The sequence below is a fragment of the Lampetra fluviatilis genome, chromosome 21 (assembly GCF_964198595.1).
Source record: "Lampetra fluviatilis chromosome 21, kcLamFluv1.1, whole genome shotgun sequence".
In the NCBI taxonomy this organism is placed as follows: domain Eukaryota; kingdom Metazoa; phylum Chordata; class Hyperoartia; order Petromyzontiformes; family Petromyzontidae; genus Lampetra; species Lampetra fluviatilis.
Window position 1 is genome coordinate 5,338,715 of NC_136295.1, and position 23,672 is coordinate 5,362,386.

Consider the following 23,672-nt stretch of genomic DNA (forward strand, 5'->3'; position numbering starts at 1 on the left):
AATTAATTTAGTTTCAGTAGTTTACAATTAAGATAATTTTAAAAAGTTAATTCATTATATTCACCCGCGATTCCTAATGTGAGGAACAAAGCAAACCCCTCCCCCTCAAAAATAGAAGTCGACGCATTTTAATTCCAAATTGTTTTAAATCAAAAGTTGTGTGTGTAATCAGTTTTTGTATAAATGATACAGGCTCAGCCTTGCGGTGGGTCTAGTTTTATGGATCTTCCTATAATTTTGATACAACATATCAATTCCCAAACATGCTTAATACGTTGGGCGAAAGAAATATTTTAGCCAGGCAGTGGTGGCGCATGCCTATAATCGAGCACTGTGGAGACGATGATTGGTGGATCACAACAAATGTTGTGAAACTCCCTTCGTGTAAGTGCCGAGGTTCCATATCCCGTCTTTCCAGAAAAAAAGCGGTACGGCAAATGTGGAGTCCACATGTTCCACACTGTGTGCGATCAAGTGTTGCCCCCTTGCACATATGGGTTTTCTCCCGCTGCTCTGGTATCTTCCCATATATAAACACTCATCAATTAGCCTGATAACACCTAAATGTATCGATTGCAGAACTTTGGAGGGAAATGTGGTGCTGGCTCACACCTGGCTGCCTTGCCCACTTGTCTGTGGTCCATAGCATCTCCAAATCATTTTCTTTATTCGAGAGGGAGCGAGTACTGTGTGCGTTATAAGTAGAAATTATTATCGTAACTTAAATAGTCCAAGGATACATCTCGCATTCACCTATCAGCATTCACCAACTCGATCACACAAATCCCATGACTGTCATGGTGTGGAACAGACCTTGATCCAGCAGTGGATTGACAAATAGCTGTACATTATTTTCATAGACGTACTTGATTAACTATAATGCATAAACATCACGATGCCTCCTTGCACGATTAATTGCACGATTTTAAAGGCTGTGTAGTTATTACTCTTTCCCGAATGCACACTCTCATTTACCCTATAAGGTGTGCATCGGCCAGTAATGTACCGAAATAAAGGTTTAACATTCCCGCTGTGATTTCGCAAGCTCACAACCAGACATAGGCGCCCTACGTGCATGGCAGTCTCAGTTAACCTGAGATGCATGGCAACGCATCAACAGACAGCAATTCCCAGCAGGCGTGGGTGCTCCACTTAATAACTAATGCAATTTCATATCGAAGTGAAAACACATTTACACAGCCTGAAAAACTTCACCTGATACACACGCAGCTGTCCATTGCTCATTATAACTGACATGACAATTTCTGTAATATAAAGGATGATTCGTCATCACCTGAATGTTATTTTGCAGGCTATGTGTAATCCTGCTACACGTCCAACATTTATGTCAGCCAATGCGTAGGCTTTTCACGGTCGTGCTTTACGGCTCTCTGATGTGCTTTTTGGTTGTTACCACTCTGTCTTGCTCGTCACGATGTCCCAAGTATTCCTGCACGTGCTGGGGAGCTTCTTTCAGCTTCTTCAAAAACAGAATAATTGGCGAAGCGTCAGACAACATGTCAAACAAACAGCACAAGGCACAACCCGAAAAACTCGTTGTGAGGCTCTTTCTGCCATCTATAAATGAATTAGAAACAGCGCAATTAATTTTGAAAGGTACAAACATTCAACGAAATTGACACATAACTCTGCTTGGAGACTAGAGAAAAAAACCAGCTACTAGGACTGAATCTTCGTTTTTTGCACGAGGAAATTCTTACCGTGTCGTGTCTCTGACCCATACAGATGCTGGGACCTTAGTGCTGGGTGGCTCAAGTGGATATACCAGGCACCCATCCTGGCAGCAGTGGCGGTATTTCTTCTCTGACTCAAATGTGCAATTATAGTAATTTAGATTGCTCCAACCCACCTTACCAGCTGTGGGTTACATGTTCATCACGTTGGTTCGTACCTTCGATCTAAGGTCAGGTGAAATACGCAGTATCTAGTCAGCTATTTAACAAAAACGTCTGCGAGAACTACAGCTTCCAACTTATATTCTTAGTTCTTTTGGTAAAGTCACATAGAAGGGAAACAATACAATAATAAAAATATAAAACAATAAAATGCTCACGACGTTTCGACTGCAACACAAGCAATCATCATCACAAGCAATTATCATCAGGTGTGAAAAACACCTGTGAAAAACACCTGATGACGATTGCTTGTGTTGCAGTCGAAACGGCGTGAGAATTTTATACGTGAAAAACACCTGATGATGATTTTTTTGTGTTGCAGTCGAAACGTCGTGAGGATTTTATTGTTTTATATTTTTATTATTTTATTGCTCCCCTTCTACGTGACTTTACCGAAAGAACCAAGAATATGAATCCCTGCAGTCACGAAAGCTTTAAATCAAAAGCTTCCAACTTGACACGCCATTTTTCGCAAATGCAGGATCTCTTTAAGTTTGCGTTGTGCCACTTTATTCGAGACTGCCCAAAGGTAGTCGATGACTGTAATTTGCATTTAATACAGTATCATGAATATTCGTATGGCTGTACTTAAATGTGGGAAGCGTTTGAATTTCTTACTTCAAGAAAGATTCAACTGGTGTTTCAATTGGTATCCACAAATTATGCTGTCCTGTTTATAGAGTACACCTACAAGGAACACGTTTTATGGCTACAAATAACGAGTCGTTGATTATGCAAATTACTGCCCTGCAATTGAGGAATGTTGGGTTCAATTCCTTGCCCTGCACAACAGGAGGGGCAAGTGTTTTCTGATAGGCATGTAACGATGCATCAATTAATCGACAATACACGTGTGGAATTGTGCGTGTGAGACTTGGTTAGCTCTGTTTATTATGTATGCCAATATGATACGTGAATGTTACTTTTAAGCTGATTAAAATAAAACTGCACACATCCCACCGAACAAATGAAAAACAATTAAAGCAAGACAGTGAATATGATACAAAACAAATTATAACGTAAAAATCGTGACCTTGAATCATGACAAATCATGGGACCGCTGGATGGTGAATCTTTGCAAAAAATAAAATGTAATCGAAAAAGTACTCGATTTGGGATTATACATCACAATTATCGCCTCCCTGCTGGGCAGACTCATGCCCCTGTAGCAGCTCTCCTTGCGCCAACAAGGAGAGCTTCCACTGGAGGTGTCCTTTCAAATGTTTGGGATGACTTTATGTGAAAAGCACTGAGACGCCTTGGCATATAGGGAGCTATATCAAAAACATAATCATTTTATTATTATTTGAAAATATGCAAAAACCATTTGCCATGGCAATTACCTTTGGATTCAATACTGCTCTTACATCATTTGGAGGACAAACGTGTTTTGTAAAACGTTACATATACTATGCAATGCACGCTTTTTTTCCCCTGGATCCTTCATCTCCATTATTTGTAAACATCAATTTGAGCCTCTATACAAAATATATGCAAACCGCACTCTCTCCAACATTCTGTAAGTATAAACAGGAGTCTATGTGCGTGTGTGTGTGCATACATGTGTCTGTAAGGGGCAGATATGTTGAAGTACCCTTTGGGAAACTCAAATCTAATGAAATCTAACGCTCCTGACAGGGTCATGCTTGTGGTGGTCGGGATGTGCCTCTTTGCTTTTCTGAGCAGAGCCATCAAGTGTGTTATGCCTTTTGGCAGTATTTGATTGCATGTGATTGGTTTTTTCCCCATTGGGAGCTGGCACATACATATATATTCTGCATACTGTGGGTGAGCGGTTCATGGGTTTTGAATACAATCACGTTTCAGGATCAAATCGAAAATCCGATTCTAAACAAATATTATTAAATGCACGATTCCTAGCAATCGAACAAAATTAGCCAGGTGATTCCAACTGGCATGGCTTGGAACGTGTTTTTGTCTTGTCTTTGTTTGTGCTGTGCTCACTCAACATAGATCTTCCTTGTAAAATAGCCGGGCAACTGGCGAAACGGGATCAACCGTGTAAAATATAAAATAAACTCAAAAATTCAAAGAGTGTGGATTCCTGCAGTCACGAAATCTTCAAATCATATAGACTCCCTTGACCAGCCTGCACTGGCCAGCGTGGTGAAGTATGGCCATGCGACAGCGTGAGCGACACAAGGGAAGGCCTTCATCCCACATTGGATTGAGAAAGCGCCAAACATTTAAGTGTTTCCCTGCTAATAATATTTAACTGCACAAAATCGATCAGACAGAATCCAATTGGATGACTTTGGTACAATGTGGTTTTCATTCAAAGCTATTCTGATTGCAGCAATGTGAATCCGATCTCCTGAACAGGGAGCATTGATCGGCTCATGGTAGTTTATGATGATGACCTCATCCGATAGAATACACCTGTATATACGAAGTACACAAAGGCAAAGTATTCATGTGCTCTGACAAACATTATATTCGTATTATAACGACAGCAAAATCTCTCAAAGCTGGGGGAGAGCCTTTCCTGTTATGGAGAGTACTAGACATATTTGAAAATTATTGATAAGCATTTCATTATCACCTAAAATGTACATTTACTACATATTTAATAACTTACTGATAATACGCATAAGTACAGGCATCCTTCGCATAACACGCGACATGCGCTGTATGAAGCCTATTTTCCCATAAGCATCCATGTTGTCGGGGGGGGGGGGGTGCGTAACCGAAGAAAAATGAAGCATCATTTCATAATTTTAGCCCTGGATTTACAAAATACGTATTAATGCAACTAACAATGCTATTGACATTATAAAAAAAATACTAAATGAGTTTAATAGCAATAATTAAAATCAAACAGATTACTACCTACAAAGATTACTTAAGGAGTCCCTTCAGGGCTTCTTGAACTGCTCCGTGGGCTGCTTGCAGCAGCAGCAGCGCGTGATGCCCGTCACATTCGGCACTGACGTGGACGCGGTCACACCATCAGACATATATTTATTTTTTATTTGAATTTTTTTCATTGAAAATTGTATTTTGAAATATTTACTTACACAATGTTTTCTTTCTTTCTTGAGCGCGTAACTGTGAAACGCAGAACGTAAGTGTGAAGTATTCCCCCAAAAGATGAATTGCGTAACTGCGAATTGAGTAAGGGGGTTGGCGTTACGCAAGGGATGCCTGTAATTAAATGCTATTATAATTTCTAATTTAATATCATTTCAAAATCACTGCTGTCCAGCTTACTCTCTCATCGTCTCCAAGAAGTGGAGGTGGAAGGCTGAGGTTCACTCGATGTGGAAAGATTACGTGTTTTTCTGAAGGTATTGGAGAATGTATTATATTTGTAATTTAAATCTTAAATAACTGTGAAAAAAAATTAAGGGAACACCGTCAGAGCATGTATCAAATTTTGAAAAAGAATAACCGGTTTTACCCTTCCTAGCAATCTCACCTGTAAGATATAGGGACTATATTACTTTCAGAACACTGTATTAAATCGTTTGTTAAGAAGAAAACAAGATGTCCATTATAAACCAGTGCAGTGTCTTAAATAAATCACCCTGTATATTTATGAACATGTATAACGTTAATTTAATTTTATTTAAACGATGCACTTCTTCCTGGCCTGACATTTATGAGCCTCTGTATTATGTTTGCGAGGGTCTTTGCGAGTGGTCACAAAGGTCACATGTAATTTGCGTGGCCTGGTCATATAGGTCATTGGGAATTTGGACATTTAATCTAAAAAACGATCCCTGTGGTGAAGATATGTTATTACATATGGCTGATTTAAAATTTAAAATAACAATATTGCATTTATAACCTGGCCGTTCACATACAATGGCCAAATTTAAACCACAACATAATTCACAAAATATATGAGTCATGGATTAATTTAATGAAAAGGAGATGTAACGTCACTTCGCAGAAGGGTCTATCATATGAGATCCATGAGTCACTCTGAGAATGTAAATGTGTGACTTAAGTAAATAATTGGAAATATTACAGCCTCCTTGGGTCAAATAATGGGTGACGTACCAAGATATTATTAGAGACATATTTTTATCAAAATATAATAATAGAATGTTTACAGGGTTGTAAAAAGCAGTATTTGTTTCACATTCATTTAACTCTGGCGAGTGTTAACTTCATACGGCATTACTCGTAATGTTTCACCTGGAAGGACTCGACGGGAGCTCACCATATTGAAAATTGCATATAAACTGAAATTTAAATGGATTATAAAATCTAATTCCACAATCTAAACTGGTAATTAATGCTGTTGTAAAAGATGACTAATTTTAATTTGGCTGTCAAATTATGTTTTGGCTGTAGACGTTGTGAATTACTGTTTATATAAAACAAAATCATCATCAGTCTTTGGTTCTTTTGGTAAAGTCACGAGAAGAACCAAAGAGTAAGGATCCCTGCAGTCACGAAAACTTCAAATCTAGAATGAACATCATCATCAGTCATTAGCAATCCACTGCTGGATGAAAGACGACCCAAGCTGTCACCATCTCTAAAAGTCCTGTAATGTAATAAAGATAAAAATCCCCCGTATATCCTGAATACATGAGGTCATGTCAACTATCCGGTTACTTATATTCTTGGTTATTTCGGTAAAGTCACGTAGAAGGGAAACAATAAAATAATAAAAATATAAAACAATAAAATTCTCACGACGTTTCTTGCTGTGGATTTCACACCTGATGATGATTGTTTGTGTTGCAGTCGACACTTCATGAGAATTTTATTGTTTTATATTTTTATTATTTTATTGTTTCCCTTCTACGTGACTTTGCCGAAAGAACAAAGAATATAAATCCCTGCAGTCACGAAAGCTTTCAATAAAAATGTATCCGGTTACTTGTTATATTGTCTTACATTTTAGAGCAGAACATATGCGGAAATGAACCGTGTATAAGCTGAAATGTAATCAATACTAACTTACAATATTTGTGGAGGAAAGCCTCGCTGAGATTCGATGGCTTTATTTTCAAAATATTTCATATTCTTGCCAAATATGTTTTTTTTCCCCATGCAGTTACACATTTTTCTTCTTGGTTCTTTCGGTAAAGTCACGTAGAAGGGAAGTAATAAAATAATAAAAATAAAACATAATAAAATTATTCTCACAACGTTTCGGCCACAACGCAAGTAGCCGTCCTCAGGTGAAAACCAGGTCTGTCGAGGCGACAGCTTTGACGCTTGTATAATTACGTGGGATTTTTTCCTGTCTTTCTACACAGGTTAATTTCGTCTTGTTTGTGAACATTGTGAGAGTCTTGGCAACCAAGCTCAGGGAGACAAACGCGGCAAGACAAGAATCGCGGCAGCAGTACAGGTAATATGCCTATAGCAATGTAGCTAGGTAGCACGCTGTCTCAGCCTGATGAAGACGCAGTGTAGCAGTCATTGTCAAGACGCCATCATCGCCAACGCCAATTATGACACCACACCTCCCGTTGTGTCCTTACTTCTACTAGGCCAGTGAGCTGTTGCGCAGTTGATAATTGACACTGTCTGGTTTCAGCCCCTTGGTCACTCACGTCTGGGTGCTACCCCAATGCCTGGTTCAGCAATGTGCTCTCCCCTCTTCCAGGCTACATTATTGATGCTTTATTTGCCATGCTTTGTTTAACATTTCCAACACTGTAATTTGCTGCACTTTCGAACATAAATGATTAATTAGATCACAGTCGGCCATAGTTAAGATGAATGATATTGAGGAATGTTTTATAAATATTGACATTTATATTTAAATACACCCAGAGATCAGTTACCAAGGCAAATTCATCATCATTCAATGTCTATTCACTGATGGATGCAGGCCTGCTCACGTCATTACCATCTCTTAGAGACCTGCGATGTTGCAATGTATCCCCCACTCCTGCACAGGAGCTGATCCCATTACTCTGTCTTCAAGGTGTTCATTTTCCCTCCGATCGCTGCTTTTTTTATCAACCGTCATGTGTGTGTATGTATGCTCAACTTCTTTCGCACCGTACGTAGCTAACCGTGCTATTTGGAGGTGCGGGGAAAGGACAAGAAGCGAAACACAAAGAGCAGTTCTAATGAAATTAGTTTTCAATTTACATGTAAAAGTGCATGGCTCCAGTGGTTTCCGAATATCGGAAGAGCATTCCAGACGGCCGCAGAAGCACATCTGAAAGCGTGCGATGTAGTGGCCATCTTTGTTCAATGGTTAGCCGAAAGCCGCTGCGAGGATGACCAGATTTTGACCGAAGTTTGTGTGATGGTTTATACTCCTGAATGAAATTAGCAGGGTCATGTCAATCAATATAACGTTCTATTTAGCGATGTGTCCTGCCCAAGCCCACTAACTTAAACAAGATGTCTCTTCAAATGTGTTCTTCTTTGATATATGTGTTCGTCCTTGTGTACTTCTCAGCATGTATCTCTAATTTTTTTTCATAATTTTCAGTTTTTGTTTCACGTTTTTTGTAACATCCTATGTTTCTATTACCCATGTCATGGCAGATACTATGCACTGATTTAATACTTCATCTTACTCGCATGTTTACTGAATAATGTTGTTCCTAGTTCGCCTAAACGGAAATGGTTAATTGTTTATTTGCTTCAGCAAACCTGTGTGTGTGTGTTTTGTGTTTGTCCACATTTATCTTGAGCCTCACTTTTGAGTCTTCTTTGTTAGGTACTTCAATCGTTTCCCATCTGGTCCACCACTTCCCATAATAATTTTGTTATGGTTGTGTTTTCAGCGAATCTGAGATGGTTAACATATTCATCATATATCGTCATGCCTTTCATTACGGTAACTGCACTTGCGATTGCTTTTGACATACAGTATATCTATGTTTGTTTACATATCAGTGCTATTGGCAACCTACATCTGTTTAATGTTAAATATTTCTATTGCTTAGTTGGGTAATTTGTGCTGTTATCAATCTGAAGGTAATCTGCCAGAGGTGATATATGCTGCAGGAATTTAATATTTAGCTTTGATTTGATATTGATTTATAATCGGTGTATTCTCCATTCCTTGTGAAAGTGTTTTTGCTTTCGTTCTGATTGCTTTACTTCATCTCTGTACTTTATTGTTGTCATTTTGGTGACCCAGGTCGTGATTCTTGCACACAAAACTCATTCTGATCTCTTGAGACCTCACCTGGTTTAAAAAGAAAAATTAACTTGAAAACTATTGGATGACTGCAACAGATTCTACTTAATCCAATATATTTGCATAGTGTAAATAAATCCATTATGTTCTTTCATCTGTATATGTATATCTAAATGAGCTCAAGCCTCCTGGAAATCATCTGACTTCTGTGTGGCCACCCCACTTTGAATCCCTTCTCTCTCCCTGTCCTCTGTGGAAACAGACGCTGCTCTGTGCAGTTTGAGACCCTAATGTAGCCCATTCCTCCCTCTCCTCGACTTTACTCATCTTTTGGTCCCATTTTTCAATTAATTTTCCATCCTTTTCATCTCATTTCCCATTCGTTTTATTGTCTCTTCCGGATACTTTTCCTCTTCCCAATGTGTACTACAGGTAAAACGTTGCTAGAAGTGTATGCAAGTGTGAAAATAAGTATAGAGGCTATCATTTTTCACATCAGTTTTATCTCACTTTTATTGATAAAAGAAGTCCATGATAGACGTATTTAATTTCAGTGTAAGATTTAGTAATTATGCTTGCTATGTTTTGATCCAACAATGGTGCCACTTTTTTGATGTCACAATTTTACTCTGTGTGACCCAGTAGCTTTTCCTTCTTTTCAATTCCCAATTGAGTGGTTTCCTATGCAGATATTGCAATTGGAACATCCTGCTCACCTGAAAAGTATTTATTTACTGGGATATATGATTTTATATGCTAATAGAGATCTAAATCCATTTCTTACTCCAGTTATATTATTGTTCCGTTTATAGCATGCGTTCAAATTCAACGTTGCATTCTAATGGGTAATATTTGCGATCAAATAATCATCAATTTCCCTTTTTTTGCATTATTTCGCCCAATGCTTAGTATGACATCTTCCATCATTTTTATATTGTTTTACATTTTCATACCTTTTCATGCCTCTCCTTGTTATTTAACATTTGTCATCTATTTCCTCCAACCCCCTCCTTTCATATCATAATCAATTGCAATGTAAAACATACTATAATTTATCACATACATTTCATCATTCTTATTCTCATTGGATTTTTCTATTTTTTACAAAGAACCAGTCTAAATTACCATTCCTCCTTAACAATTGTTATGGTATATGTGCTGGTCTTCCCTGTAATCAGCTTTTTCCTCCCTTTGGAAATGTTGAATTATAACTTGCATCGTACCAGACTCCAATCACTTCCACTGACGATATAGAGTGAGTCCATGAGAATCAAGTCAATTGAAATTATAATATTGCTGCTTGGGCTACCATTTTCATTTTCCTATGACATTTACCAATCATCTACTTATTTGTACCTTTTTCTAATCTTTGCACTGAAGTCACCTATTATGATGTTGTCGTGTTTTATTCTCTCATTCAGAAGTCGGATAATGTCTTCATATAATTGATCTATTTCCACATCTTGTTAGCTCATTGTTGGAGTGTATATTTGCTCCAAAAATGAACTTTGAAGTACTATCTGAAGTACTCTAAAATGACATGTGATTCTCAGAGTTTACAAGAATCCCAATCATTTATAATTCCCTCTTTGCCTGAGCTCTCCTACAGCTAAGTTAAAGTGTGCAGACATAAACGGAATTACTTCTATTGACATCTTAACCTCAAGCTATATACAGTACTCAATGTTATGTTTAATGTTGACCGTTTTATAAAAGGATCAAAAGGTTTTTTTGTGAAAAGATTACATGGTTCACTAAAATGTAAAAAAGTACACGGTGCTAAAAGTTTAATTTTGAAAGTTCAATATTTTTCAAGAAAATATAAAGATTTTAATTTTTCGATTTAAAGCTTTCGTGACTGCAGGGATTCATCTTCTTGGTTCTTTCGGTAAAGTCACGTAGAAGGGAAGTAATAAAAGAATAAAAATAAAACATAATAAAACAATTCTCACGACGTTTCGGCCACAACGCAAGCAGCCGTCCTCAGGCGAAGAATGAGACATTATCAAGCTAGGAGCTTATATAGGTGTAGCGAGGAGGAGCGCCTTAACAAAAGAATGTGCATATGAAGAGGAATTTTAGCATACCAATGGGCAATGCGTAGGAGGGGGGGCGGAGGGGTTTCAAAGTCCCATTATGCCCATGCATTATGCAGGATCAACAGCACCACGGGGGGGCGCAAGGAACAACGTTAATAAAGGAAAGGAATGTTAATGATATGTAGCTGCATTTACCAAACAACCACGTAGAAAACCAAAGTAAAAACTACATAAAAAAAAACTAAAATATAAACTGATACTTACTATACTCTACAATAAGCTGAGTTACTAACAACAAATAATAAATTACAATTCTACGTCGTAAGAAGTATATAATATACTTCCATCTAAACTTTATTCTCTTAGCATATACAGTACTATATACTGCCATAGATAAACCCAACATTAAATTATATACTGTATTGCTGTAAACAACCCTATACTTTATACATTTTAATATAACACTATGTATTATTCAACTCACCCTAATGTGTATCGAAATGGTTTATTACGTCCTTCCAATGATTGCTAAGCCTGAATCCATCTTCTCGGTTAAAATTGTCTCTGTGTTTGTATATGTGGATCGCCTCATGAACGAATCTCTCATGATAGCCAGATGGCTTGCAGAGAACTTCCGTCTTGGAGAAGTCAATGTCATGTGAGCCCACTGAGTTGTAACAGTGGTCTGCCACGGCTGAGGTGTTTGTCCTACCGTGTTTTAGATCAGCTTTATGTTCACGAATGCGGTCTGAGACGTGTCGTTTGGTTTCCCCAATGTAACTGCTACCACAGAGGCAACTTAGTTTGTAGACGCCAGGGTACTGTATGTCTGGAATTACATCTTTTACAGACGGTACCAGATCACGGATTTTATGTACTGTGTTGAATCGGACCTGGATCTTGTGTTTAATCAGGATTTTGGAGATCTTTTTTGTGACCCCAGCAATGTAGGGTAAGGTGATGGTCTTGAAAGGCTCCTCAACAGGATCCTTCTTAATGGTTGGAGTGATGGCTTTGCGGATTGTGTAGTCGGAGTAACCATTAGCCTTAAGAGCTTGGCGTACGTGTTTGAGTTCACTGGAAATGTGTTCATGGTCGGAGATGCATTGGGCTCTATGATATAGAGTCTTGATGAGGGAATTCTTCTGGGATGGATGGTGGTGGGAATCCGGTTTTAGATAAGCATTCGTGTGGGTGGCTTTCCTGTAGACAGAGTGGCTCATTGAACCATCAGGTCTCCTTTTGATTAGGACATCCAAAAAGGGTAGCTTGCCATCATTTTCGACTTCCATGGTGAATCTGATGGCTGGGTGTATGGAATTGATGTGGTCGAGAAATTGGTCTAGAGCAAGCCGGCCATGTGGCCAGATGACAAAAGTGTCGTCTACGTACCTCTTCCATAAGGTCGGGCGTAGAGTGGCAGTCTGGATGGCGTCCGTCTCAAATTTCTCCATGAAGATGTTGGCTACAACCGGAGATAGGGGGGAGCCCATTGGGGTGCCCTCAATTTGCTTGTAGAAGGTTCCATTCCAGGTGAAGTATGTATTGGTTAAGCAGTGTCTCACCAGGGGGGGTACCCCAGCATTTAGTCCTTGATGAACCAAGTCTTCAATGATTGCGATGGTGTCGGGCACAGGCACCTTGGTGAACAAGGAAACCACATCAAAACTGACAAGCAGGTCGTCTGGGGACAGGGCAATCCCCTTGACAAAGGCAATGCCACTGTCATCATGGACAAAATAGAATACAACAACAAAATTCAAGAACTACTCAACGATGGCAGCTATACAAAAATAAAAAGAGACCCCACCAACAGCCTCGTCTCCAAAACCAACAACATCATTTCTGCTTCAACCGCATTAATTGATCAGACCAAACAGTTCTCGTTGAAACCTTCTGCAGCCAGGCCACCAAGATTGTACGGCTTGCCAAAGATACATAAAGAAGATACACCTCTTCGTCCCATTGTCTCTACTATCAACTCCCCCACTTACAAACTGGCTCGTTTTTTGTCCGAAATCCTACGGCCTTTCACTGGAAAAACCACTTCTGCGGTACTAAACTCTACTGACCTGGTATCGACAATCAAGGGGATTGCCCTGTCCCCAGACGACCTGCTTGTCAGTTTTGATGTGGTTTCCTTGTTCACCAAGGTGCCTGTGCCCGACACCATCGCAATCATTGAAGACTTGGTTCATCAAGGACTAAATGCTGGGGTACCCCCCTGGTGAGACACTGCTTAACCAATACATACTTCACCTGGAATGGAACCTTCTACAAGCAAATTGAGGGCACCCCAATGGGCTCCCCCCTATCTCCGGTTGTAGCCAACATCTTCATGGAGAAATTTGAGACGGACGCCATCCAGACTGCCACTCTACGCCCGACCTTATGGAAGAGGTACGTAGACGACACTTTTGTCATCTGGCCACATGGCCGGCCTGCTCTAGACCAATTTCTCGACCACATCAATTCCATACACCCAGCCATCAGATTCACCATGGAAGTCGAAAATGATGGCAAGCTACCCTTTTTGGATGTCCTAATCAAAAGGAGACCTGATGGTTCAATGAGCCACTCTGTCTACAGGAAAGCCACCCACACGAATGCTTATCTAAAACCGGATTCCCACCACCATCCATCCCAGAAGAATTCCCTCATCAAGACTCTATATCATAGAGCCCAATGCATCTCCGACCATGAACACATTTCCAGTGAACTCAAACACGTACGCCAAGCTCTTAAGGCTAATGGTTACTCCGACTACACAATCCGCAAAGCCATCACTCCAACCATTAAGAAGGATCCTGTTGAGGAGCCTTTCAAGACCATCACCTTACCCTACATTGCTGGGGTCACAAAAAAGATCTCCAAAATCCTGATTAAACACAAGATCCAGGTCCGATTCAACACAGTACATAAAATCCGTGATCTGGTACCGTCTGTAAAAGATGTAATTCCAGACATACAGTACCCTGGCGTCTACAAACTAAGTTGCCTCTGTGGTAGCAGTTACATTGGGGAAACCAAACGACACGTCTCAGACCGCATTCGTGAACATAAAGCTGATCTAAAACACGGTAGGACAAACACCTCAGCCGTGGCAGACCACTGTTACAACTCAGTGGGCTCACATGACATTGACTTCTCCAAGACGGAAGTTCTCTGCAAGCCATCTGGCTATCATGAGAGATTCGTTCATGAGGCGATCCACATATACAAACACAGAGACAATTTTAACCGAGAAGATGGATTCAGGCTTAGCAATCATTGGAAGGACGTAATAAACCATTTCGATACACATTAGGGTGAGTTGAATAATACATAGTGTTATATTAAAATGTATAAAGTATAGGGTTGTTTACAGCAATACAGTATATAATTTAATGTTGGGTTTATCTATGGCAGTATATAGTACTGTATATGCTAAGAGAATAAAGTTTAGATGGAAGTATATTATATACTTCTTACGACGTAGAATTGTAATTTATTATTTGTTGTTAGTAACTCAGCTTATTGTAGAGTATAGTAAGTATCAGTTTATATTTTAGTTTTTTTTTTATGTAGTTTTTACTTTGGTTTTCTACGTGGTTGTTTGGTAAATGCAGCTACATATCATTAACATTCCTTTCCTTTATTAACGTTGTTCCTTGCGCCCCCCCGTGGTGCTGTTGATCCTGCATAATGCATGGGCATAATGGGACTTTGAAACCCCTCCGCCCCCCCTCCTACGCATTGCCCATTGGTATGCTAAAATTCCTCTTCATATGCACATTCTTTTGTTAAGGCGCTCCTCCTCGCTACACCTATATAAGCTCCTAGCTTGATAATGTCTCATTCTTCGCCTGAGGACGGCTGCTTGCGTTGTGGCCGAAACGTCGTGAGAATTGTTTTATTATGTTTTATTTTTATTCTTTTATTACTTCCCTTCTACGTGACTTTACCGAAAGAACCAAGAAGAAAAGATTTTAATCTTGTCTCCACCAAATACCACGAGAGAAACACAATAATATCCAAATGTGATTACACATTATTTAAACGATTGCCTTTGATGTTGATTGAGGTTTTTTTTATTACTTAATTCATTTAATCGTTGACCAGGGCAGATTATTTATCGAGAAAGCAATGCAGTTATAGAAAACAAATACTGTATCTACACACAAGTTCTGTATCTACATACAATCCTAGGTTAATAGTTTTACAAAAATAGTGCTGTCTGGCATTGAATCATTTTCTACAAATTAACATTTCCCATCTGACTGCAGCATGAATTACTTTGGTTTTTGCCTATTTTTTCTCATGAAGACAACACGCAACATTAAGGATAGACAAAATATTGCATTGTCTTGTGCCTGGTGGCCCAATAGAGGTTTGTAGCAGCACAACAAAAAGGCGTACAGCCCCAAAGAGACTCGTCGTTCTACAAAACCTGTGCATCCCCAGCTGCCCATAGGCAAGCCTCAATGCTGCTCAACTTCAAAGTTGTAATGAGATTGGCCTTACTGAGAGTGATAGAGTCGTGAAAGTTGAAACCTCCCGCTACGAGCTTAATAAGGTCTGGAGTGAACTCTGTTGGAGTGGACTCTATTGCTGCGAGGTGTGATGTATTATAATGGGGCTCCCTATAGTGCTCTGTGATTCCATCCTAGCCAACTGTAAAACACGGAAAAGGCATGACACATATGTTAGTTGCATCTGTACTTAATTTGCATATTGATCTACCTGTGGCTTTGTTTTCTGCCAACGTTTGTACTTGCTATCAGGCAGAAGCCTCAATTTTATCACGATTAGTGGACTCAAGCCAATTATTTTAATTCCACATTAAAATGGTTTGGAGAGATGTTTTTCATAGAATGACCATTGTTGACTTCCTCTAGAGCAGGGATCGGCAACCTGCAGCTCTGGAGCTGCATGCAGCTCTTTAAGGACTGCTTCATGGCGTTATTTATTAAGGACCACCTCGTATTCAAATATCGGCTCTTAAAATATTTAGTGTGTTTACCGAATTCCGAAAAAAAATGCCTCTTCTTGTAATGATGGACTAAGTTGACTACGGACAAAGATGTCAATTCACAACCTTTCAATTTTTAGTCATTGCTTTCTGACCACAATGCTACCTGGCCAGACAAAAGTAACATCTTTCTGGCACCTTATTTCAAACACGTATTGCCTGTAATCAATGCAGTGATCAACGAACACCTGCTGAATACTTACAAGAAGGTGATGACACACAACACTGCTAACATGCTATTCTGTGTATATTTCCCACAGGAAACTACTCAAGTCCACGCTGGTCCTGATGCCATTGTTTGGTGTCCACTACGTGCTATTTGCAGCCATGCCCTACACAGACGTGATAGGCTTGGCGTGGCAGATCCAGATGTACTACGAGATGACCTTCAACTCTTTCCAGGCAACTGCTTTGAAAATTAATACTTCATTGAATCATTGCCACTCACATGAATCATTCATGTTCGAACTTTACTATTTCCCATTTTACTAAGTAAAGGACCGTAAGCACTATAATGCCATTACTGATTGTTACAGGGATTTTGTTTTCCAGTCATGTTAAAAACACCAACATTTTACAAACATTTCATGAGCACTGTTGGCAATGTACAGCGCAAAATAAGTTCAGCATACATGCATACATACCCTCCCCAATCAACTACAGCTGTTCTCCATAATACAGTTTTTTTGGGTTAGATAGCGTAAATATAAATGTTTTGTTAAACCCGCCACCACCCGACAGCCAATGAGTAAGGTTTGTCACGTGAACAAAACATGGCAAGTCGTTACAGCTGTTCTGTTTTTTCCATAGCGCCAGGTTGCGTCTCGTTTGCTTTTTCTACTTGCCTATGGTTTTAATTTGCTCCTTCAGGGATATCCTTGTTTACATTTATATGGAAAGATACATATTATTAGACTCCTTAACTATTCAAATAAACGTAGTGTTAACTTATTTGGGCTTCTGTTCCATTTCTTTGTTAATTTCCACATATAAATGGGTACAACCAGTTAGTCGATTTGGCAGGTCGCGTATGGTGGGGCAGTGTGGGTACTGGCTTCTTCCTAGACAATTGGCCAGCGTGAAAAAAAGGCCAAAACACCCTCTAAAGGGCTCTCTTCGGCTCCATAAAGTGAAGGCCCTTCTACCAGCAACAGTGTGAGCACCTTTATCTTGTCACCTATTCTTTGAATACAAGTGATATTTATATTTTTACATCAAATAAACTCAACTAGAGCCACATTAATTGTTTAAAATTAAGTCTCAGCGCCCAAGGCTGATAGTGGCAATCGACAGCAGCTTCTTGAGAATGCTAACAGGAGTGGGGTAAATATCCTACAATCTGTGAGTTTGCCTTGCTTTAGCTTCTTATGACCAAGGCAACGGCGAACATGCTTCTCACAATAAGTGCACTCGAGACTAATAAGCACTGCATGTTCTGCGAATGTAAACAAAAAAGGGAATTGTGAAGAAACCCCATTATTTTCTTTTGCAGGGATTTTTCGTGGCAATAATATATTGCTTTTGCAATGGCGAGGTAAGACCCTTTGTATTGTTTGTATGTGTGCTTGTGTTTTCAAAACCTATGAACGTTGTTCGCTCATAAATCAAGAACACTGCATCCATATCAATGCCGTTAATGCATCAGAGCCACATTTTTGTATACATCATGTCTTCCTTTCCACCATGATGTTAAGGTTAATGTGTTTGCCATTTCATCGATGCATGCAATTTATGTTGATGTGCATCTCCGCATCAATGTAACAAGGTGGAATATTGAATGACGCGGAAGTGTAGATTTCTGAGAAATGTGCTCGTGGAGAGCATACCATTTTTACAAACGTAAAGCAGTGTCATTGCTGTGATGCAACAAATGTGTGGGTGACGTTGGTGGATCAAACAGAGATGACGCTATGATGTGTACGAGTTTTCAGCATGCTGGGCGACTAGGCGTCAACAGGGGCAGCACGGCAAGTATGTTTTAGATAGGTTATCTAAGAATAGGGTTATTCTAGAGGTGCATTACACGTTCCTCATCAGGCTGACCAGAGGTTTCATCGAACCGAACACTGACAACTCGAACCATTAAATGTCGAAAGAACATTGTATCGTGTTTAAATATGTTTGGATATTATCTTGTACTGGTAGGAACCTCCTGGTTACACCAGCCCACAGAGGATTATTGTGTCCGTCCGTCGTGCAGGGAGGGGCTGGGTGGGGAGGGAGGGGCTGGGAAGGGAGGGCAGGTTGGGGTGGGGAGGGTGGGGCTGGGTGGGGGGTAGGAGTGGTGGGGCTGGGTGGGGAGGGGCTGGTCACCCCGTGGTGTCCTTATAAAACTCAACGTTTAACCTACTCACGCCGGCTTGTGCCCGCCCTCACAGTCGGGCATATTTGCGGAATACACCACGCCGCCGTTGACCCTGGCCATTGACCGAACAACCCAACGTTCCTACCAGCTCCCTCCGCAGGAATGTGTTTTATATTGCCCACATACAATCACTACATGTATACTACATTGCACTCTTCCTTTATAAATCAGTATTGTGCGTATTTGAATTCAAAGCCAAATATTAATTTAAATTAATTTTTCAATAAAATTACACATCTCTCTTTCTCCCCTTTTACTCCATCTATGCTCCTCAATGTCCATATATGTTCCTGGGTTCGATTTCTGCTCACGACCAATACCAGTGAAGATTGTCTGAACTGGTATTGGGCCTCCCCTAGGTTGACTCAGCCTCAAATGAGTACCTGGTGCAGTGTGTAAACATCGCCACTGGGGAGACAAAGGCGGTCGGGCGTGGTGCTAGCCACCCAACCCCTCATGTACTGTTCCGGCCTTCATAGGTGCTCGCTAACAGCCCTTGCCCCTGCAGTCTGTTAAGGCTATAGGGGGATCTTTGTCTTTTGCCTGTTTATGTCTATCAACTTATCTATCTCTGTCTCCCTCTGTCTCTCTGGAGTCCTCTGTCTCTATCGTTCTCTTTGTATCACTCTATCAGTGTCTTCCTCTGCCTCTATCTGGAGGTCTTCTTCTATCTCCCCATGCCTCTGACTTTTTGTCTGCCTGTCTCTCTACTCCTGTCTCCCTGTGTCTCTCTGATTTTTGGGGAAGGGGTAGAGTGGTGTGCCAATAATTGACGAGTAGTACAGTCTTGTTCGTCACTCCTACGCCAAACGCCACTATCATCACCATAAAAATAATCACCACTACTATCATCTTCACTACTATGCTTATCATCATAATCAACATTACTATGATCTATCTCCATTACCACCACAATCGCTAATGTCCTCAGAACCACCACCTTAAGTCAGCTCATACATATTTTTATCAACACCATTGTCATACAATATCTATCACCATCAGCCAATTGCATATCATTGTCATCCAACATCAAGCAGTGCATATAATCACCATCATCTTACTTGATTTAATGCATTGGCGACGCCAAGAGGGTGGTGTACCCTGGGAGGCATCAGCCAATGTCTATATTCATTATCATCATCATAACCAATGCACTCACCAGAACCATTTTCATAATTAATTACTTTCACTACCAGGGCCTGTGAATAGCATTTCGCTGAGCACTGATGGAGAGGGACCACACTTGCATCCGGGCTGTGCTCGTGCAAATGTATTGGCATGGCATCTTGTGATTGGCCAGGGGCGATGATGGCAAGCCATCTACACCAGGGGTTTTTTTTTTGGTGAAAATTCATTTTATTGACCGATAAAATGCTGAAATTTTAATTTCATGAGGGGCCAGATTTAAGCAACAGCAGTCACTTCAAATTATATTCGTTGTTAATAGATTCTATTGTAATCGATTAGAAAAGAAAATTAAATCTAATAAGCTGACAGCCTATGCACTCGTTTTGTATTTTAATGTTTTTTTAATTAAAATAAATAAAACAAATGTTAATCGGGGTACACACCCCAACGCCCCAAACAACCGATCTACCACTGCAAAATACCAAGAAACACCAACCCTTGGGATTGATAAAAGCGATGATAGCTCTTGAAACGGGGTTTGAACAATGTGCAGGAGTAACAGTAATGGGATTTGTATTTTTTGTGTACCAAAATACTTCACAATGAGTACTGTACACAACACCTGGAATACCTTTAATTGGATGACATGAAACCCAATTACTCTATCTCTTCAGTTGTTGTTTCCCAGAGATTTTATTTTTCCATTCATGTTAAAAACACTGCATTTGGGTGACAGTGGTTCTTTTATTTAGAGATTCTCTTTCAAAGTGCTCTCACGTGGAAAGATTGCACATTTAAGCACAGGTCTAGATGGGCTGCATCTGTTGATGTCACTACAAGAGCTGAGCCTCAATTGCTACTCATCAAGCTTTATCGAAACGAGTGGTTTTCAACCTTTTTTGGCTACTGTACCTCTTGTTGGACTTTGTTTTAAATGAATAACCCCCTTGCCTGACCCAACATCGTTCTGAGAAATAAATGTTTTTATAATGACCATCAATATTTTAACCACTTGTTGATTTTGTGAGGTATCCTAACTAGCGAGTAACTTCAAGTGAATAAAAGCAAAAATCAACGGACGCTCTGCATGTGTGACGTAATGTGTTCGTGCTCGCTGGTTACTCTTAGAAACCGCATTGTTTACGATCAATGAGTTTAGAAATGTATTTTATATCGTTCTAGGTTACCGTATGGATAAAAAAAATTATAAGTCATTTTATATTGGAAGATTCATACATTATTATTCACCAATGACTCATGCATGATATAATTTCACACATTGTCACGTACCCCCTGGCATCCGTGTACCCCCGTTTGAGAACCACTGCTCTAAACAACGTATGCTAGAGATGCTTTTCGGACTTTCACGTTTTGAAGGATAATTTTGGATATTTTTTTCACATTTTCTAGATTATTCACATTCGTTTTAGCTTAAAATATGTTTGTGCTAACAATAGTGATGTTACCAGACGCCACGCGACACCATCTTTGGTAAGAAAAGCACACAAGTTACGTCATTCATGCTGACGGGGTCAATCTTAAACTAAATATCTTTTCGGATAATCCGAAATTTCCATATGTGGCCTCGATTTCCAGAATTTTCAGATCAATCCAACCATCAGGAATGCACGACTCGTGCACACCAATGTCAGCACTCGCAGAGCTGCACCACAGTGTCACTTTGGTCGAATATCAGCAGAAAATGCCCATACCTTATCTGCATGCATGCCACGTGAATTACGACACTCTCTGATGCCACACAGTTTGGTTAATGGAGAGGTATATGCACCACTCTATGTTAACCGTTGATGACGGTAATAATAATTCGATTTTTTTTACGTAGTTGCTTCATTTGGGGAGAATAATTATTGAAATTACACACCTCTGCTGACTGATTGTAGCTTTGTGATGCCCAAATTCTAAGTGAAGTAGAATTGCTCATTAGTAAAAAAAGAAATTACTTCACCAAGGCAGTACAATTTTTTTTAAATCACCTCCTGTGCTCTATTACGGATTGTGCTTGTTTTAAGACTCACAAACACAAAGATCCCCGATTTACCCTTGGACAGACTGTTGAGGCAAGGTACTGTTAGCGAACACTGATTTGGCCCCAGACGGCAAACGATGGGGTGGGTGGCCAAAACTATGACCGGCCACCTTTGTCTCCCGATTGCTGATGTTTTACACACTGCACCAGGTACTATTTTAAGGTCGAGTCGACCTAGAGGAGGCCCAGGACCACTTCAGCTATTCATTACCGATGTTGGCTGTGAGTGGGAATCGACCCACGCACACACACACACGCACAGGCGTTCAAATCTACTTGCGCAGGTGCACACACGCATCCATACCATTTACAGCATGTAAAATAATACATACAAAGACAGATATTCCCCAATGTTAGCATATATAAACTATTGTGGCAAGTCCTGGTGTACTCAGAAAATGCATGCCCAGTCATCTTTGATTCCCAAGTTGTGATGTCCAGACATTCCAACGAAAACCTTACATAAAAAGTGTGTTTTGAGACTCAGTGAGGCTTTTCTTCGTAAATCATCATTTGTTAACGAAATAACTTTTGTGGCTTGTGTAATGTAGTGTGCATGTGAGGTAGGTGCCTACGTTTAAGAAACCCATTGTGTCAGTTTCCAGATATTCTAGATTTAGTCAATCCAGAGGAATCCCAAAACCAAGTCGGCATGGTAGTTGTGCAAATCCAGTGCATTATTGAACCTGGGTCGCTGAGTGTTTGAAACACCGTGGACGCTAACCATTGCATGCTCGCACAATGCAGGTGCGCGGGGAGATGAAGAAGCTGTGGTCACGGTGGAGCTTGAACCAGGCCCTCAAACGAAGGAGTGGGAGCTGCAGCTACAACATGGCTGCGAGCGTTGGCACCCTGAGCAGCGTGCGAGCCGTCGCTATCCCGAGCGCGGCGAGGGCGGCGAGGCAAGGTCTCACCCCGGAGAGGGACGCGACGATAGCTCTCATGAGAAGGCAGCCGCCACCCGACGAGCAGCGGGTTGTGGCCATCGCACAGCAACCGTACGACGAAGCGTTCAGAGAACTGTCACGGAGCATGCGCTTGTCAGACACAACCAAAGTGCTATGGGCCTCCATAGAGCCCAACGACCAGGTGTCCACCAGTCTGGAAGCTGACCTGAGAGCACCATCCTTTCAGGGTTTAAGACTTGCCAGTGGTTGTTCTAAAACCGAGGATAACCAAGCCGTCGAAGCGTGTGGATGCTCTTCCTTCGGGGAGACGTCTCAAGGTGCTGCAAAAGCCCCCGATGAACAAAGTAATGCAGGCGACGGGTTTCAACCCAGTCCTGGGCCTCGGCAAGCCTTGAGCACCTGCGTTCAAAAGGAAATATGCCCCGCGGCATCTCCTGAGCCGTGGAACTTGCCAGGATATGTCACGTACAGTTCGGAGGTGGAAAAGAATTTCAAGGTTATCTCGCTTAGCCCTTGCTGTCAAAATCCATCGCAGCCTGGCAACAAAGGCAGCCAAAAAGCCGGAGACTATGAGTGGCCAGTGATTACAATTTTAAAGGATGAGGGAATTATGTGAATACAAATGCTGCAACTTGTGCATAAGGGAGCTATTGAGCATAGGTAAGATGAATGTCGGTTGATGGATTAGGTTGAGATGTTCACAATTGAACAATCTATATAAAAAGAAAACTGAAATTGATATGGTAACATTCCTCTACTATCGTGACACTTGATATGTTGTGGCTAGTAGCTTGTTAATTGCGTACTGTTTTACAGCAGCAGCATTTTATTTGAATTTCGTTTATCGTGATAAATTCTTGATGTAAACCAATTGTTACCGATATACGCGTTTCATGTTAAATGTTTTATAATGCAAAAAGGATCTGCTGGGACACCTAGATTGTGTTGAGGTGATCGTGTTTAACAGCATTTGTGACCGTATGTATTAAATAGAGTTGATATGGTATATTCTGAAATGAGGGTAAAACTATTCAGTGCTTAATTTTCAGACTTCTATTTTGTGCGTGGCTTTTGTTTCAACTGTGTCACAAGTGACATTAAATGAATATTTCTGTAGATGTATTGAAATGAAAAACACACCACACTTTTGTTTGCCAGGCCAGTT

The 23,672-nt window shown here is 40.4% G+C and overlaps 1 protein-coding gene across 1 annotated transcript in view; it reads left to right on the plus strand.

The window, feature by feature from the left end:
• Window positions 1-23,383, plus strand: part of LOC144938045 (parathyroid hormone/parathyroid hormone-related peptide receptor-like) — a 54,653-nt gene extending 31,270 nt beyond the window's left edge. Inside the window, exons 9-13 of the mRNA XM_078865735.1 lie at window positions 1,747-1,813; window positions 7,157-7,251; window positions 16,320-16,461; window positions 17,552-17,593; window positions 22,347-23,383. Of these exons, the coding sequence (XP_078721861.1) occupies window positions 1,747-1,813; window positions 7,157-7,251; window positions 16,320-16,461; window positions 17,552-17,593; window positions 22,347-23,123 (1,123 nt within the window). The 3' untranslated portion in view covers window positions 23,124-23,383. The remainder of the gene's footprint in view (window positions 1-1,746; window positions 1,814-7,156; window positions 7,252-16,319; window positions 16,462-17,551; window positions 17,594-22,346) is intronic.
• Window positions 23,384-23,672: the final 289 nt, after the last annotated feature.